This window comes from Xenopus laevis, chromosome 1L, assembly GCF_017654675.1.
Source record: "Xenopus laevis strain J_2021 chromosome 1L, Xenopus_laevis_v10.1, whole genome shotgun sequence".
NCBI classification, from domain to species: Eukaryota; Metazoa; Chordata; class Amphibia; order Anura; family Pipidae; genus Xenopus; species Xenopus laevis.
In genome coordinates, this window is record NC_054371.1 from 170,433,312 (window position 1) to 170,449,801 (window position 16,490).

At 39.6% G+C, this 16,490-nt stretch overlaps 1 protein-coding gene across 1 annotated transcript in view; it reads right to left on the reverse strand.

Moving 5' to 3' along the window:
- Positions 1 to 1,318: 1,318 nt before the first annotated feature.
- Positions 1,319 to 16,490, reverse strand: part of sfswap.L (splicing factor SWAP L homeolog) — a 60,506-nt gene continuing 45,334 nt past the window's right edge. Inside the window, exons 14-17 of the mRNA XM_018262420.2 lie at positions 11,247 to 11,500; positions 8,736 to 8,870; positions 3,250 to 3,322; positions 1,319 to 1,666 (exon numbers count right to left, since the gene is read on the reverse strand). Of these exons, the coding sequence (XP_018117909.1) occupies positions 1,601 to 1,666; positions 3,250 to 3,322; positions 8,736 to 8,870; positions 11,247 to 11,500 (528 nt within the window). The 3' untranslated portion in view covers positions 1,319 to 1,600. The remainder of the gene's footprint in view (positions 1,667 to 3,249; positions 3,323 to 8,735; positions 8,871 to 11,246; positions 11,501 to 16,490) is intronic.

Genomic DNA, 16,490 nt, shown 5'->3' on the forward strand with positions numbered 1-16,490 from the left:
GATGAGCAGTTCTGTTTATAGTCAAGGTCACCTGTGCCTGCAGTGTCTCTTCGTTGCACCCCCTTGTAAAAATCTATCATGTCTCCTTAAGTTGTTTTTCTGCAGTGTTGGGGTCAACTGTTGTTCCTCGCAGTTCTCAAAAACTGTGAATAGGTAATACCTCTCAGGGTAGAAGGTGGATGATTGCTAGCAGCATGGAGAATGGTATTGTGCTCAGGGGGTTTTCTAAGTAGACGTGTCCCTAATCTATCACCTGATCTATATAACTGAAGGTCTAAAAAATCAATAGTGAGGACGTCATATGTGAGAGTCAGATTAACTGTATCCAGCCTGTTGAGCAATTTGTAAAAAGATGTGTGTCTCACTGTTGCCTTTCCAGATAAAAAACAGATCATCAATGAAACGTTGCTACAAGACGGGACGAGATTTTGCTCTAGGTATGATGTGTGTTGCTCAAACTGTGACATGAACAAGTTTGAATAGGAAGATGCTAGCGCACTTCCCATAGCCGTCCCAGAGAGTTGCAGAAATTTTTTTTTTCAAATCTAAAATAATTACAAATCAGTGTCGGTTTCAGAAGGTCAATAAGGAATTCCGTCTGAACTATTTTGTCAGGACGTGCTTCAAGTGCCTCCCTACATGCAGAAATCCCTGCTTGAAATTCCACTGCTCTGCATTCATTCCTAGGCTTAGATTTTTAGGCACATAGTTATCAAAGGATGGGGGGGGGCTTTCCCTTTTGCTCTTTCATAAGTTGCCCCTAAAGTGGAGAGTGGTGGTATATTATTTTTTAACAGATCTGAGCTCCGTTTCCCTTTTTTTAAAATAAATATGCCACAATCACCCCCCATTAAAACAGGCCCTGCCTATGCAGATATTTTATAGGTTATTGGCAAGAATAAGTACACTTAGTCAGCCAAACACTTCAAACTGAAACTATAGGCCAGGACAGTAACAGTCAGACGAAACTAATTGTGAATTTTCCTGAAAAACAGTAAAATCTGCATCTGTCTATAAGCAGAAAAGACATACCAGTAACTGCTTTCAGTAGGAAAAAATACACATTTTTAAATTCTATTCCAGTTATTCAAATATCATTTTACTTCTAATAATGTAAAGGTAGTGGCTGTGGAAAATCCTGTAGGGTAACAGTTCTCTCTAGCTACGTGTACAGCTTTCAGGTAATTTCAATTCCACCTATAAGAAACTTCTGTAAAAAAAAGTTATGGAAATGACATGAGCCACCAACTTCTTTTCCCAAATCAGTTTGAAGCTTGCATTTGATGGAGTCCTTTCAATAAATAAATCACTGCTCAACTTTTGTATTCTAATTTTATTTGAAGCACAGTGAAACAGAAATTGAATATATACAAATATACAGAGTGAAAACTGCTGGCCAATATTACAGGAACCGAAAAAAAAAAAAGTCAATGAAAAATTGACCAAACAACTGATTAGTTTTTCCCTAAGGAAATCAAACTGCATTACTGTGAGCAGTGTATAAAAAGGAGGCAGTCAGACGATTCCATCCATCCTGACAGACAGCAGTCTCCCTGTTGGGATGTAGACTTCTGGTGGAAACTCACATGTGAAGAGGTTCTCACGAAGAATCCTTGCGCATGTTTTTGGAGGCGGCAAGCATTGCCCTCACTTTAGCCATGAGATCCTGCAAAACAATAAGAAAAAGCTCTGCTTAACTGCATGTAGTTTTTTTTAAAAGACAACTAGACATTTACTCCAGCACATCAGTCTTGTGCAAAAGTTCCCAAAATCGCTCCTTGCCAACTTGTATTATGGAAAAAACATCCAAATGCTGACACTGGAGCTTTGGAGCAATTGCAGTCTGAAAATGCACTTTTATGCAATTCCAACAACAAAATGGGAGGCTACAGGGGACACCTTAGAATGATTTTGGGTGATCTGAGGCTGCTTGGTAGGCAAATCCCTCAAAGTGCATTGAATCTTGTGAGGCAATTCTGATAAATCAGGTTAACATTCCCTTTAGCATCTAAGCAATGTTGGCATATATATGGTTCACATCCGTCTCTGCCTTAGTGAGGTCCTATCACATTCAGACATGCTAGGATCAATTTCCTCAGATCAGGTCAATTAACTTGTCTGTCACTTGCTGTAAGGCAGAGGTCAACTTCTATTTATACTGTTGCGTGACAACTGCCATGATCCTTAGTAAGCATCTGATTTAGGGGACTTGTCCCTTCTTTTACTAATAGCTGGAGAGCGATACCTATATATAAGCTAAGTTAACTCTAAGTTCTGAATAAAATGCTTTGAGAGGGTTGTCAGTTACAAAAACCCACTGAGATGAGAGATATATGCCAGCTGTCCCAGACTATGGCTGAAATGATATTGAATGTTCACATACTGTCCCTTCCACAAAGTTGATATTGATACGTGAAATAATGAACATTCCTTTACTGTTTAATTTAAAGGGGTGGTTCACCCTTAAATTGACTTTTAGTATGTTATAAAAATCTAAGCAACTTTTCATTTGGTCTTCTTTATTTCTATTAATGAATTATTGGGTTGACCTGTCAACCACAGCCTCATCTTGATCCATGCTGAAGTGATGGATTCTGGGACTTGGGAATCTCTCTTCAACATAAAACAAGGTGGGGGGGGGGGTTGAACAGCTGCCAATTAAAAGGGAGTCAATGCCAATTCTAATTATAGCAATTATATCCAATTACTGCCTAAGCACAGGGGAAACACATATTCCACATTGAGCATACACCTAAAGATACTAAGGAACTATGGCATTAAAAGGAACACAGAAAATTAACATTTTAGGGACTATTAAAATACATACTACTACACAAATGTTTATATATTAAGTATGTTAAGTTTACCATGTCAATATTCCCCTCATACAATCTATATGCAAATAAACCCCTGATCTCTGGAAGGTTAGCAGTGGCCAGTTCATACGGGTACAATATCTAGACCGGCATCAAACAAATGTTAGCGCTAAAAACAATGACTATGAGCCAAGCCCCGATATTCAAAAGTCTCTCACTAATAAAACACAATTGCAGTTTATAGATTTTTTATCTACTGTATGTATCCCCTGGGATGTGGTTACTGCTGTGTGCAGTTTTGGGCAACAATAACATAGGCTAATAAAAGCAATAGTATTTTAAGCATGCTAGCACACTTATGACAAATAATGCAGCATTGTTTGAGCCATCTCTTCTCCGATGGTCAAGAAACTATTTTTGCATGTTCACTTACCTGAGTTATTTTGCTCTGCACTGAAGAAACAATTTCTGACTCTATGTGGCCATCCTTGTCCTGAGCTCCACCCCTGAAATGACATGGTCAAGCACAGGTTTGGTTACACTTTAGTTGGGTAAAACCTAAGGCAAATTTACTAGCATACAAACATAACAGCCATTTCCATCTCATGGCTAGTAAGTTATTATGTGACTTTATTCTGTGGGAACATTTAACAAGCTGTAAACTGCAAGTACAGGTCAATAATCCAATCTGACTAATAGATGAATCTCCCTACCTTAATATGCTTATCTCTTTCACTACCTTTGAATAATAATGCAATGATATACATACATACATACCTAATGTGGCTATTCTGTCATCAAAATAAATGAATGTAATATATATATATATATATATATATATATATATATATATATATATATATATATATATATATATATATATATATATATATATATATATATATATATATATATATATATATATATATATATATATATATATATATATTACTTGATGATAAACATTTTAAAAGTCATAAAGTTTTCCAATTAAAAGTTTGCCCTCCACCATTCAGATGATTAGGTGAGGAGGTTTCCTATCAGGATTCATTTTCTACTGACTACTCAGTTTTTTTTTACCAATGAAATGAATATAGGCAAGATAGACATGCTGTTATTTGGGATGGCATGGATATAAAAGAAACTATAACAATAGGATTCTGTGACTTGTTTGGAGATACGTGTATACCTGAGGCTTTGTTTGCAAAAATGACCCACATCTAGTTTACTCAATCAAATGTAACATCAGATTGTATTCTGTACAAAATATTTTTTCTTTACATTTGATAAGAAAGACACAGCATTAGTAGGTGTCCCTTCTTTTATCTCCCAGTACCTTGTTTTTTCTGATTATAACAAATATGAAGCCGCATGAATTCCACAAAGGAATTTTCTATTTGGCAGGATGATTCTTGACTGGCCTCTGCAAACCTCTGATCATCTCTAAAGACAAATCTCATCCGAATCAGAGAAAAAAATATCCTCTGAGTTAAGGGTGAATGTTCCTTCAAAGTAATTGTGACTTGCAGTAGAAGGCACCAAATAATATAGCTCCATGTAATATAGTGATCCTGCCATCATCCTTGTAGCATACATATATTTATGGAAGTGACAGTTTACAGCAACACATGACAGAGACTTGTGTATGGCTAAATGTTTTATCTCCCATCTCACTGACAAACCAAGTTTTCTCCTTCTACATGCTTTGGGCCAAAGCCATAAAGAAGAGTCTCATCTATCAAGAAAACATTTATTGGCTTGGTTTCATAATGCTGCAACCAACCCATTAAGTGTCAGTTGAGCTCATTTACACCAGAGGAAGCTTTGTGTCAACAGAAGTCTAATATAGTATTGTTCAATACATAACCCTTAAACTTCAAAATGTTTAAACCAAGATTGTCTCTTCAAGTCTAACTTGGTGTTACTAAAGCTGGCCATAGACACAATGACAAAGTAGTACGAATATTCGTTTTGTATTGTTTTCGAACCGGGTGTTGATTTTCCTGCCATGGCGATTGGGCATTTAGTCATGATAATGATAATACTCCTGCATGTATTGCCTAACTGACGATAACAATGGGTGACTGTCACTACTATTTGTCGGACATAACTTTTGTAATTTTTTCTGATATTTCGAGACATACAATTATTTGCGTTATTCATCAACCTAACATTATTCACTGTATAGTATTATAATTCCAGGAGAAGTCAGAAGGGATGAGTAACTAGAAGTGCAAATGTATGGAACAGGACTTCTCTAGTTGAGCCAGAAAAAGGCAAACAAACCCTCTGAAGCGGTTATGCTTCAGAAAAGGAGACATTTCTTAAACAACCATTCCTATTAATATGGGGCATCTGCACACATTGATAATGCTTTTTTCCAGTATAAACAATGCGTGTCATATAAAAGGTCCTTCATATAGCCTTAAATGTGCATTCCAATGAAAACTCTTGGTGGTTACTGAGAAACACTTATCTGGGCCAAGATCAAACACAGTGGTGATTAAGTAAGAGGCATCATGTTTATGTGAATAGAAGCTGCTTTTTAATTGAGATATGCTGCAACACAGCTAATAAATATCTTTGATCACAAATACTACATCACACGCGCAGTCCAAATCGTATATGTTCTTAAATGATCTGTAGGTAGACTTCAGAAAACAACCCGACTGCAGCTGCCATGATAGGTGCAGCATTTGTCCCTTTCTATGAGATTCCCATAAAATAAACTCTGGAGAACCAGAGCGAATTCAGTGTGTTTATTTCATTAGAACATGCTAGCACCTGATGAAGGATATGTTTATCTGAAACATGTTGTGATGAAATAAACACACTGAATTCGCTGTGGTTCTCCAGAGTTTATTTTATGCTGATCTTGGAAGTGCTGTGTCCTGGACGGTGCCATTACTCTGTTGAGAAGAACCCCAATACATATTGGAGTGAGGGACCACCCAAAATTGTGCAATTTACTTTGAGATTGCCCTCACGCCAATGTGGACAGGTGTGGAACAGAGGGGTCAGTCAGCTCCTGAGCAACACAAGATTTTTAAATGCATGAAAATTAGGAGATAATGGAGATTCCTTGCAGCAGTACAATACCAAATTTTCAACCATACCAAAAATGAGCATACTTTAGATTGCATGGCCAAAAGTGCCCCTAACACTAAGCTAAACCCAGAAAACTATACATTTTGGTAAATTACACATTCAATAATCAGAAGGGGCAAATATTTGCCAAGTTAGTGATCTTGAAATCACACTTTACAGCATGCTATCTCCTACATGTGCAAAAAGACAACATATAATATAATTAATGATGTTGCCAACAGTACATTGACATCAGAAAACCATATATTTGTGTACTTAATGATTTTGAAATCAGAATTTCTATTCCAAATGTCTATACTGGACTGCAAATCTTTGCTAGCAGTTTTTTTTTGTTTAAATCCATGCAAAATGTGTAGTCTACAGCATCTTATATCCAAAATTTCCACATTATTAATTCAAATAACTGTGCATGTTATCTGCACTAAACGACATCACGAAAATATATTCTAAATTGCACATAAAGCAAAATATCAAGTGACAAAATCTCCCAAATATGCGAATGTTACTTTATTTTCAATTTCAAATGTTGCCCTGTTTAATGAACCAAATAAAAAAAACAATCGGCAAATCAGCACCAGCCTTGTTCATTTAACTAATGTTAAAAAAGGGGCTTACTGGCACTTGAACCATCCACATCCCATTAACAAGTTTGTATTTTACTAGCCCTAATAAATGGCAGTAAACCCAACACTTTCTAAGTATCCCATATTTACTTCAAACATTTGATAATTTCAAACTAAAACAGACAAATGTTACTGAACAAACCCTGTAACACACGATTAGGTACCTGTACTGCAAGTGGTAGAGCTCATTGCACTTTTTGTGCTTATTAGGTTTAAGGTGAACTTCGTGAAAACCATTTGTGGATACACAGGGGTTAAAATACTGTACCACTGCAAAGCACATACTCCATCATGTCAAAGAATGAGGAAATGGTTGTCAGGGTAACAAGGATTTAGCATCACTTTAGCGGACAGCTATAAAAAGAAAGCTAAAGTTTATCCTAGGCGTTTGTCTTTATTGCCCCTATAATACACAAAATATTTGATATTTGAATATCATGTAAATTAAATGTTTAAAATGGTGCTTAGTGATGTATCTGGGTGGTAGGCCCTTACCCAGTGTGGGTCACTGATCTGTGAAGTGCTTGAGGTCTAGGTAGGAGCCAGGACCTGTGCTACTTATACAATATAATAGTTATTCATTCTAGTTTGATATTTAGTTTACATTTCAACACACTTGTCTGCATGTTGAAAGGCTGTGGATTCATTCTAATGTCCGAGCATTTAAAGTAACTCAAGGACATTCATCACTAGCCAGTATTATTTACTGCTCAATAACTCGAATTTGAGTAATCAGTAAAGCAAAGAACTGTTGAAATTAGGGTTCCTTAGGGTGCAGCTGTTGTACCAATAAATAGGGATGCACCGAATCCACTATTTGGGATTCGGCCGAATCCTTGGTGAAACTGAACCAAATCCAAATTTGCATATGCAAATTAGGGGCAGAAAAAGGAAAATATGGAAAAAATTCTTCTTTTGTGACAAAAAGTCATCTGATTTCCCTACCTGCCCCTAATTTACAAATGCAAATTAGGATTCGGTTCGGCCAGGTACAAGGATTTGGCCGAATCCGAATCCTATGAAAATAGATATTTATGGTTAACACACTAATGTACACCTATATCTAAATATCAAGCAACATTGGCAGCAGGAAGTTTTTTATGAGGCGCTGCACAGCCAAATACATCTGTTTGAAAAATGTCAGAACAAAAAGTAGAGCATGTACAATAAAGGTAAAAATATAACCGTTAAGGTTGCATGTGGTTTCTGCAACATTTGCATACTGATTTGCATGCTACAGAATTTAACTAAAACCTCCCCATAGAAAGAAGACAAACCTAACAACTGATAAATAAGCCCCTTCGTTTTTATCTAAAATCAAACCGACTCCAGAAGCATTCACAATTTTGTGTTTTTACCACTTTCATGACAGTCAGGAATGTTTTAATAATTATCAAATTAAGCTGACTATGCCTCAGAATGCATGCATGCATGCATAGTGCAGCTGAGCACTAAAATCCATACTTCCACATACTTCCACAAGAGCATTGTTAAACACATTAAGAACATTATAGAATCCATGCACATTTATGAAGACCTGTATTGGTTCCCTTGTACCATTACCTGTGCTTTTTAGAAATCTGCAAGATGCTACAGATGTACATTTTGCAAAAATTAATATAGGCAATCACCTTTCACAGGGGTCTCCACAGACGCAAGACTACCCACTGCAACCCCCAAGAGTATAGGCCAATGTTTTAAATGAGAACTAAACCCCCTTTAGTCAAGTTCCCACTGGCCCCCCTTCGCTAGTCCCCCTCCCTGCCTCCCCCTGCACAGTGTTACCCCTGAATTGTGTCCCCTCTAGAAATACTGACCGCACATGCAGAGTCAGCTCAGCGAAGCTTACAGGCTCCATCTTCGGTATTCTTCGTAATGTAAGCGTGGTATTGGTGCATGCGCAGTTGGAGCAATCTTCCGGCTCGTGACAACTGTGCATGCGCCAAAAGTAATGGAAATTGCCGAAGGGACCCAAAGAATACCGAAGCACCAGAAGATGGCGCCCGTGAGCTCCACTGCGCTGACTGAACGTGTGTGAAATAAAGAGAGATAAAATTAGCAGCTCAATTTCCATTACAATTGCTGTAAGTAAGGTGCATAATTGAATTTACATTTTAAGGTATTGATCACATTACCAACAAAATATTGCACTGGAACAAACAAAGCAAAAGGTTGTTTTCAAATTTACCGTGATTGGGTTTGCTTTCTGCTGTTGCCTGGGCTGTGGCCAAAACGGTAAGCACTTGGGACACCTCTGTCCTTCTCTTCTTCTCTCCTCTTTTCCCCAGACTGAGAAGGTTTTCGTGGGGATCTTGACCTTGATCTGAATTCATAAAAAGCCATCAGTTAATAGGAAGCGAGTGTGTTTTATGGATTCAATTCTTAATCAAAATATCACATAATAAATGACTAACATTTGTTGCCTTTTGTTAGAATCAGCAATGGGTTTAAGAGGTTTTCTAACAATTTTTGATACATCCCTTGATTGCTAACAGACATATATTTACTATGATTTCATTGAGCAAGGCAATGTGCAAACTACCTGAATACAGTGGCAACTACAATGTGCTGAAGAAAACTAAAAATAGATCAAACAGAAGGATCAACCAGAAAAAGTGGTACAAGAACTCAATGACAGTGAATACGCAGGAAGAGAGGGTCAATCTTTACCAATTGCTGGGATTATGTAAAACAGTAATTGTAGTGTAAGCGAATCAAATTAAGTTAAACACTGCAGCAAACTCATCAAATATGATGACCATAACTTATGGTCAGAGATATTTAATAAAATAAAGAAGCTAAATAGCTCTGTGAAATAAAGGCTATATTTAAATAAAATACACATTTTACTACTCATTTAGCCTAGCCAATTAGGTTTAGTAACTTCAAGTAACACTTACTTAAAAAAACAGACCTGTTGGCCTAAAATAATCAACATGACCTATAGGTAACTTTTAATGTACATTAATATTTTGAAGAGTAGCTTTTTAGTGACGGTATCACTTAAATGAAAAGGTTAATGATCTCATTACATCTTCAGGAGAGAGTGTTACAGAGTCCAGAGATTTAATCCAGAGTATCATGTTCACTGTAGTTGGAACTGTGTGAATGCTCTTTAATGACAGACAGGTTTGTTTCTAGTACTTGGTACATATACACACCACTGAACAGTGATTAAATATTTCAAGTTGAAGCATTTCTGTATATTTAAACTATGCAGAGTTCAAAGCAAACAAAATATGGGTGACAAAAGGATTGGGTTACAGGCTTTATTTTCGTAGGGGCAATTTTGCCACCAAATATAAATTTACTACTACTTTTTTTTTTTTAGTGTGTGGTCGGAGTAATCAGACCTTTAATTTGAACTGTCATGTAGTTGCTAGAGCTCAATTAGACAATCAACCAGGAAGACATTTGCAAGATTGAAAGCTATGCAGCTATTTTATTTTTTGGTGCCAAGGTAGATGAACATAAACTAAAAGTTGCTTAGACCATGTCAATCAATAACAGTAAAAAATACTGAAAATGGTTCAGCAGCCCAATTCCATGCGTATTGCTAGTGTTAGGACATATTTGTATGTGCTGCACTTCTGACTCACTAGTAAAATCTATGACGAGGAACAATTATGAGTAACTGCTTTGCTATTTTCAGTCCTACACTAGCATCATCATTATGCTGCATTAGTCAATAGGTGTTGAAGTTAAAGAAACACATTGGCTCAAAATCTTCAGAAAAACAGGACAATATTGAAAAATAATGGTTTTGCAGACAAAACACAAATCTGGCTATACATGTGCGTATTTTATCCACTGCACTGGCCCTGTATGTTACCGTGACCAAATGGGCTATCACAGTTCGGTCAATAACTATTTGGACATGGGCTAAGATGTAGACCAGAGTGTATTCACATTCAAATTGGGTTAATGGAATTACAGCACTTTTTAAGATTAGTCCCCTCATTTTTAAGGGATTGAAAGAAAATGGAAAGTTGACTGACAAGTCGTTACATCGGGTTGAAAAAAGACCAAAGTCCATCAAGTCCAACGCCTTACATGGTCAGGGGCAGGCAGTTCCCCATTATTTCCTTAAGAATTAAGGAGGTAAAACTTCTGGAGTTGACCCAAAGTATGGAATTAACATTCAAGAGAAAACCTCAAGAATAGGCCAGACTAAACTATGCCAGAAAATATCTATAGTACTGGGCATACTATTTTGCATTATATTCTTTTGATAAATGAAACCAAGATCAACATGTACCAAAACCAAAACCAAAAATTTGACGACAACCCAATTTAACATGCATTTTACTTGCTGAAGACAAAAATGAAGGCAGAAAGACCAACAAAAAGACGGCCAACGCAAAGGGTCACTAGGAAAGAAAACTAACTTTTAGTGATGTCCATGGGATCCAGACTTCAGGATTTTGAAAATGTATTGAAAATGATTAAATGTATTGAAATGATTATATGGTTCTGGTACAGTAAGCTGAAACCATTAGGGGCAATTCTAGCTAAATCCTTTGTAAGGATTTAGTTTTAGTTTAGAATACATAAAATATGTTCTATTTTTAAAATAAACATAAATGTATTGAGGTTAAGGGCCCACTCAGGAGTAAGGGAAATGCAGTGAAATCCTAATGACTGTTTAAAGAATGCTTTGCAAAATGATTAAGCAAAATGAGACAGCCTTCATACATACCTAGATCGTCTAACTGTTCTGTAGGCAGTGGGCAGGGAATGTTTCACTTTTTCATGGGATCGAGACTTGGACTTTGATTCATAATGGCGTTTTGGAGAGCGAGATCTTGACCTTGAGTGTTTTTTTCGTTTTTTCTTCTTTTTCTCTCTCTCTTCCCGGGAGAATTCTCTGTACGGTGACCTTACGGTGACAGGATATTCAGTTGTTGGTATTATTGTGTCTTCTGGTAACAGATCACAGGTCATGCTGTTAACCTGCAGATGGAGAACAATAGTGTTAGGACAACAGACAATTACATATTACTACTGCAGAAATATTGCAAACATATGGATTTACAGAACAGGTGAGTCTACCATATGTTGATCATTGGAAATATACATATATATCTATATCTATATATATATTGGTATATATAAGTAATGGCATATACTGTGTTTTTTCCTCCAGTGCAAGAAATGTATTCACTGATTCACACGCAGGCATAGCATCCACCCGGTCCTTGCATGGGGTGGATTTTGGTGAGAAAAACAAGATTTGTGTACTCACCGATAAATCTGTTTCTCTAAGTCCCGAACAGGCAGCACAGGTACCAAAGGGTTAATGTCTTCTTCCCTCTAGGAGGCAGGATGACAGGAAAAAAACTGCAGGGCTGCTCCTCCTCTCCACGACATTAGCCCATCCCACTTTAGTTATTGTTATCAAGCATAAATAAGAAGGAATTAATACAGCAAAGGGCGGGAACATCCTGTGCTGCCTGTTCGGGACTTAGAGAAACAGATTTATCGGTGAGTACACAAATCTTGTTTTCTCAAACGTCCCTTGGCAGCACAGGTACCAAAGGGTTATGTCCCAAAGCAGAAGGGAGGGCAGTGAAATAAGAAAAAGACTGTAGAAAAGAGAAGCAACTGATTAATTCGAAAAACAAAAAAGCAGAACATAAAGCCTTCCATTATAGTAGGGGAAGACTCTTACAAAACTGCCGCTTGTAGAACTTTGCGGCCAAAACTCGCCTGTGATGAGGCATAAACATTGAACTTATAAAATTTAGTGAACGTGTGTACTGATGACCATGTGGCCGCCCTACAAATCTGATCTGCGGATGCCTGATTTGCTTGAGCCCAGGATGTACTCAGTGCTCTTGTAGAGTGTGCAGTCACTCTGAAAGGAGCTGGTTTTCCTTTTGCTGTGTAAGCCAAAATGATTGTCTCTCGGATCCATCTGCTGAGAGACGCGGAACTAGCTTGTTTACCTCGTTGAGGCGCTCCAAAGAGAACAAAAAGAGTCTCGGATTTTCTGAAATCCTGAGTTCTATGTAGATAGTACTTGATTGCCCGTACAACATCTAATGTGTGGAGTGCCTTCTCTTTAGAATTTTTGGGCTTCGGGCACAACGACGGTAAGACAATGTCCTGATTTATGTGGTAGTCAGATACCACCTTAGGTATGAATTCAGGTTGAGTGCGAAGTACAACTTTATCCTCGTGTATCACACATAAGGGCGGTCGACAAGACAGAGCCGCCAGTTCTGAAACTCGCCTAGCAGATGCTATGGCTACTAGGAATACCACTTTTAGAGACAACAACTTTATACTGATGGAATGCATGGGTTCAAAAGGAGGCTTTTGAAGCGCGTTCAAGACCAGAGTGAGGTCCCATGGCGGTGTAGGTGCACGCCAACGGGGACGTATATGTTGTGCGGCTTGTAAAAAAGTCTTTACGTCTTTTTGCTCAGCTAAAGGTTGTTGGAGCAAAATTGAAAGAGCCGATACCTGGACCTTGAGAGAACTTGTGGCCAGGCCCTTGTCCAGGCCCTGTTGCAGAAAATCCAATAAATCTGAGATAGGTAGAAATGTATGATTTAACTGATTTCGGTTGCACCACTCTAGGAATATCTTCCAAATCCTGTGATATGACCGCTTGGTGGATTTCTTCCTGGCTTGTAGTAGAGTCTGCACTACTGAGTGAGAGAAACCTTTTTGTGACCATATTGCGGCTTCAATAGCCAAGCCGTCAGGGCAAGCATGCTCAGATTGTGATGTTGGTACGGACCCTGGGTCAACAGGTCCGCCCGCAGTGGTAGTCTCCAGGGGTCGGCTATGGACATGTTCTTCAAGTCCGAAAACCATGCCCTCCTGGGCCAATATGGTGCTATTACAATGGCTGTGGTATGGTGTAACTTCAGTTTTCTCAGAACCTTGTGAATCATTGGTAGTGGCGGAAACACATAAACCAGATCGAAGTTCCAGTTGATAGTCAGCGCATCTATTGCTGCGGCTCTGCAATCTCGGTACCGTGTGCAGTACATCGGTAGCTGATGATTGAACGTCGATGCCATGAGATCGATTTGGGGCCATCCCCATTTCTTGGCAATCTGCACGAATATCTGACGGTTCAGCTTCCATTCCCCTGGGTCTAGAGTCTGCCGACTGAGAAAGTCCGCTTCCCAGTTGTCCTGGCCTGGAATGTAGATGGCAGAAAGTTGTGGGACTGTTTGTTCTGCCCAGGTAAGTATCTTGGCTGCCTCTTTCCAGGCTGCTTGACTGTGTGTGCCGCCTTGATGATTTAGATAGGCTACAGCGGTAGCATTGTCTGTTTGTATCTTTACTGGGGAACCGTGCAGAACCGTGGTCCAGTGCACTAGAGCGTGTCGGATAGCTCGAAGTTCGAGGACGTTGATCGGCAGCTGAGCCTCTGTTGGCGACCATCTTCCCTGTACCGTCTTGTCCTGGAAAACTCCTCCCCAACCCGCTAGACTCGCATCTGTGGTAACCATGAGAGAGTTTGTTACTGAACATGCACGTCCCCCTGCCAGATTTTGTTTCCGTGTCCACCAAAACAAGGACTGTTTGGTGTTTCGCGACAGACAAATTTTGCCGTCGAGTGTTGTTGGTGACCTGTTCCATTTCCGCAGCAGTTCCAGTTGAAGCAGTCTCATGTGGAATTGTGCGTAAGGTACCAGATCTATCGATGCCGTCATTAATCCCAAGAGATGCATTCCATTTCTTATGGAAATCTCTGACTTGTGAATGGTCGACAAAGTCGCTTTGATCAGCTTTTGAATTTTTTCTTGAGTGAGAAACACCCTGTGTCTTCGAGAATCGAAGAGTGCCCCCAAAAAAACTATGGACTGGGCTGGACACAAAGAGCTCTTTGCTGGGTGAATTATCCACCCATGTTGCTGTAGTATGAATTGGCAAGTATCTGTGTGTCGTCGTGCGATCTCTTTGGATGGAGCCCGGAGAAGGAGATCGTCCAGATATGGGATAATGATTAGATGCTGTTCCCTCATGTAGGCCACTAGACTGGCCATGACCTTGGTGAAAATTCTCGGTGCCGTGGCCAGACCGAAGGGAAGAGCTTGAAACTGAAAATGCTCGTTGGGTAGTGCAAACCGCAGGAATCTTTGATAGTGTGGATGGATGGGGATGTGTAGATAGGCATCCTTTAAGTCTATCGAGGTGAAATAATCGCCCTGTTCTACATTGGCGATGACTGCTCTCAGAGATTCCATCTTGAAAGTAGGGACCTGAAGAAAGCGATTCAGTTTCTTTAGATCTAAGACTGGTCGCAGAGAACCGTCCTTTTTGGGAACCATGAAAAGGTTTGAATAAAAACCTTGATTGCGTTGGTGTGTAGGTACTGGAACGATGACCTCCTTTTTTCGCATCTCCTGGATGGCGCGAAAGAAATCGGCCTTTTTGTCCGGGTTGGTTGGTATTCTGGATCTCAAAAATCTGGTTGGTGGAGGTTGCTGGAAAAAAGGTTCGTAACCGTATGTAATTACTTTGTGAACCCATGTGTCTGAAGTGTTCGATAGCCAAGCCTCTTTGAAAAAACGGAGTCGTCCCCCTACCGTCTCCTGAGGAATAGAGGCGGCTAAAGCATCAGGAATCTTGTTTATCCGTGGTCGTCTTGGTTTGACGACGTTGTGGGTTCCATGTTGACTTTCCAGAACCCCGGAAACCCTTAGAGTTGGCCCCGGTATTAGATCTCGAATTCCTCGAAAAATTCTGTTGAAAACGCTTGTTGTAGGAATATCGAAACGAGCGTTGTGAATTCTGTGGAGGCCTGGATCTCTTGTCCTGGGGTAAGAAATTGCTCTTACCCCCTGAAATCTTTGAAATTATCGCGTCCAGCTCACTGCCGAAGAGTGTGGTTCCAGTAAATGGAAGCGAAACAAGATTCTTTTTGGAGGCCGGATCTGCACTCCATGGCTTTAGCCACAATGCCCGTCTAGCAGCGATTGCTAGTGCTGATGATTTAGCGAGTAGATGAAGCGAATCCATTGACGCATCACATAAGTAATGAATAGCGTTCAGCATCTTAGACAGGTGAGATGACATGTCGAATTCCTCCTCAGAAGCTTCCTGTATGGCTTCCTGGGCCCACAGAGTAAGTGTTCGTGCAACACAAGCCATAGCTATGGTAGGTTTGAAAGCTGACGTGGTGGAAGTAAAATATTCTTTAACAGACTTTCGGTCTTTCGATCCATAGGGTCTTTGAAAGACGTGCCATCTTCCAGTGGAATAGTTGTTCGTTTCGCGAGTCGCGCCACCGGAGCATCTACCTTGGGAACCTGATCCCATTTGTCTTTATATTGTTGTTGAAAAGGGTATAGATTATCCAACCGCTTATCTCTGGCTAATTTTCGGTCAGGAAATTTCCATTCTTTCTTTATCACTTCCTCCACTGTTTCGTGGACTGGAAAATGTCTCTGTGGTTTAGAAACTGAGCCAAAAAGTTTGTCCAGGGTTTTAATCTCCTTTGTTTCTTCTTGTAAGTCTAAGGTGATAAACATATCAGCCAACAGTGCGTCTACCGCCTCAGTTTGTGACCTTTTTGAAGGTTGTGAGGCTGTGTCTAACTGATCCGAATCAGAGTCATTAGGATCTAAGGATGGATCCTCTTCCGAAGACTCAGGACATGTTTCTGAAGTGCTCGGATGAGCAGTATGTAAAGCAGTATTAGTAGGTTTTTGCTTTTGCATGGCAGCTGTCGCCAGCTTTTCAATGGATGAAGTCATCCCCAAAAAAGATTTTTGAAAATCCTTAAGCCAGTCCGGCATTTCTGGTGGTGGTGGACTGCTTTCTGGAGGAGAGACGTCTATTCTGGGTCTTTTTGAGGAGCCACTGGCGGAGGACTTAGTCCGCTTGCTGGAGGGTTTCTTGGGGGGCAGCTGAATTGGTTCCCCCATTTGGCTGGGCCCCAAGGAAGAAGTAGTCTCCCCTTCCATAATGGTAAGGC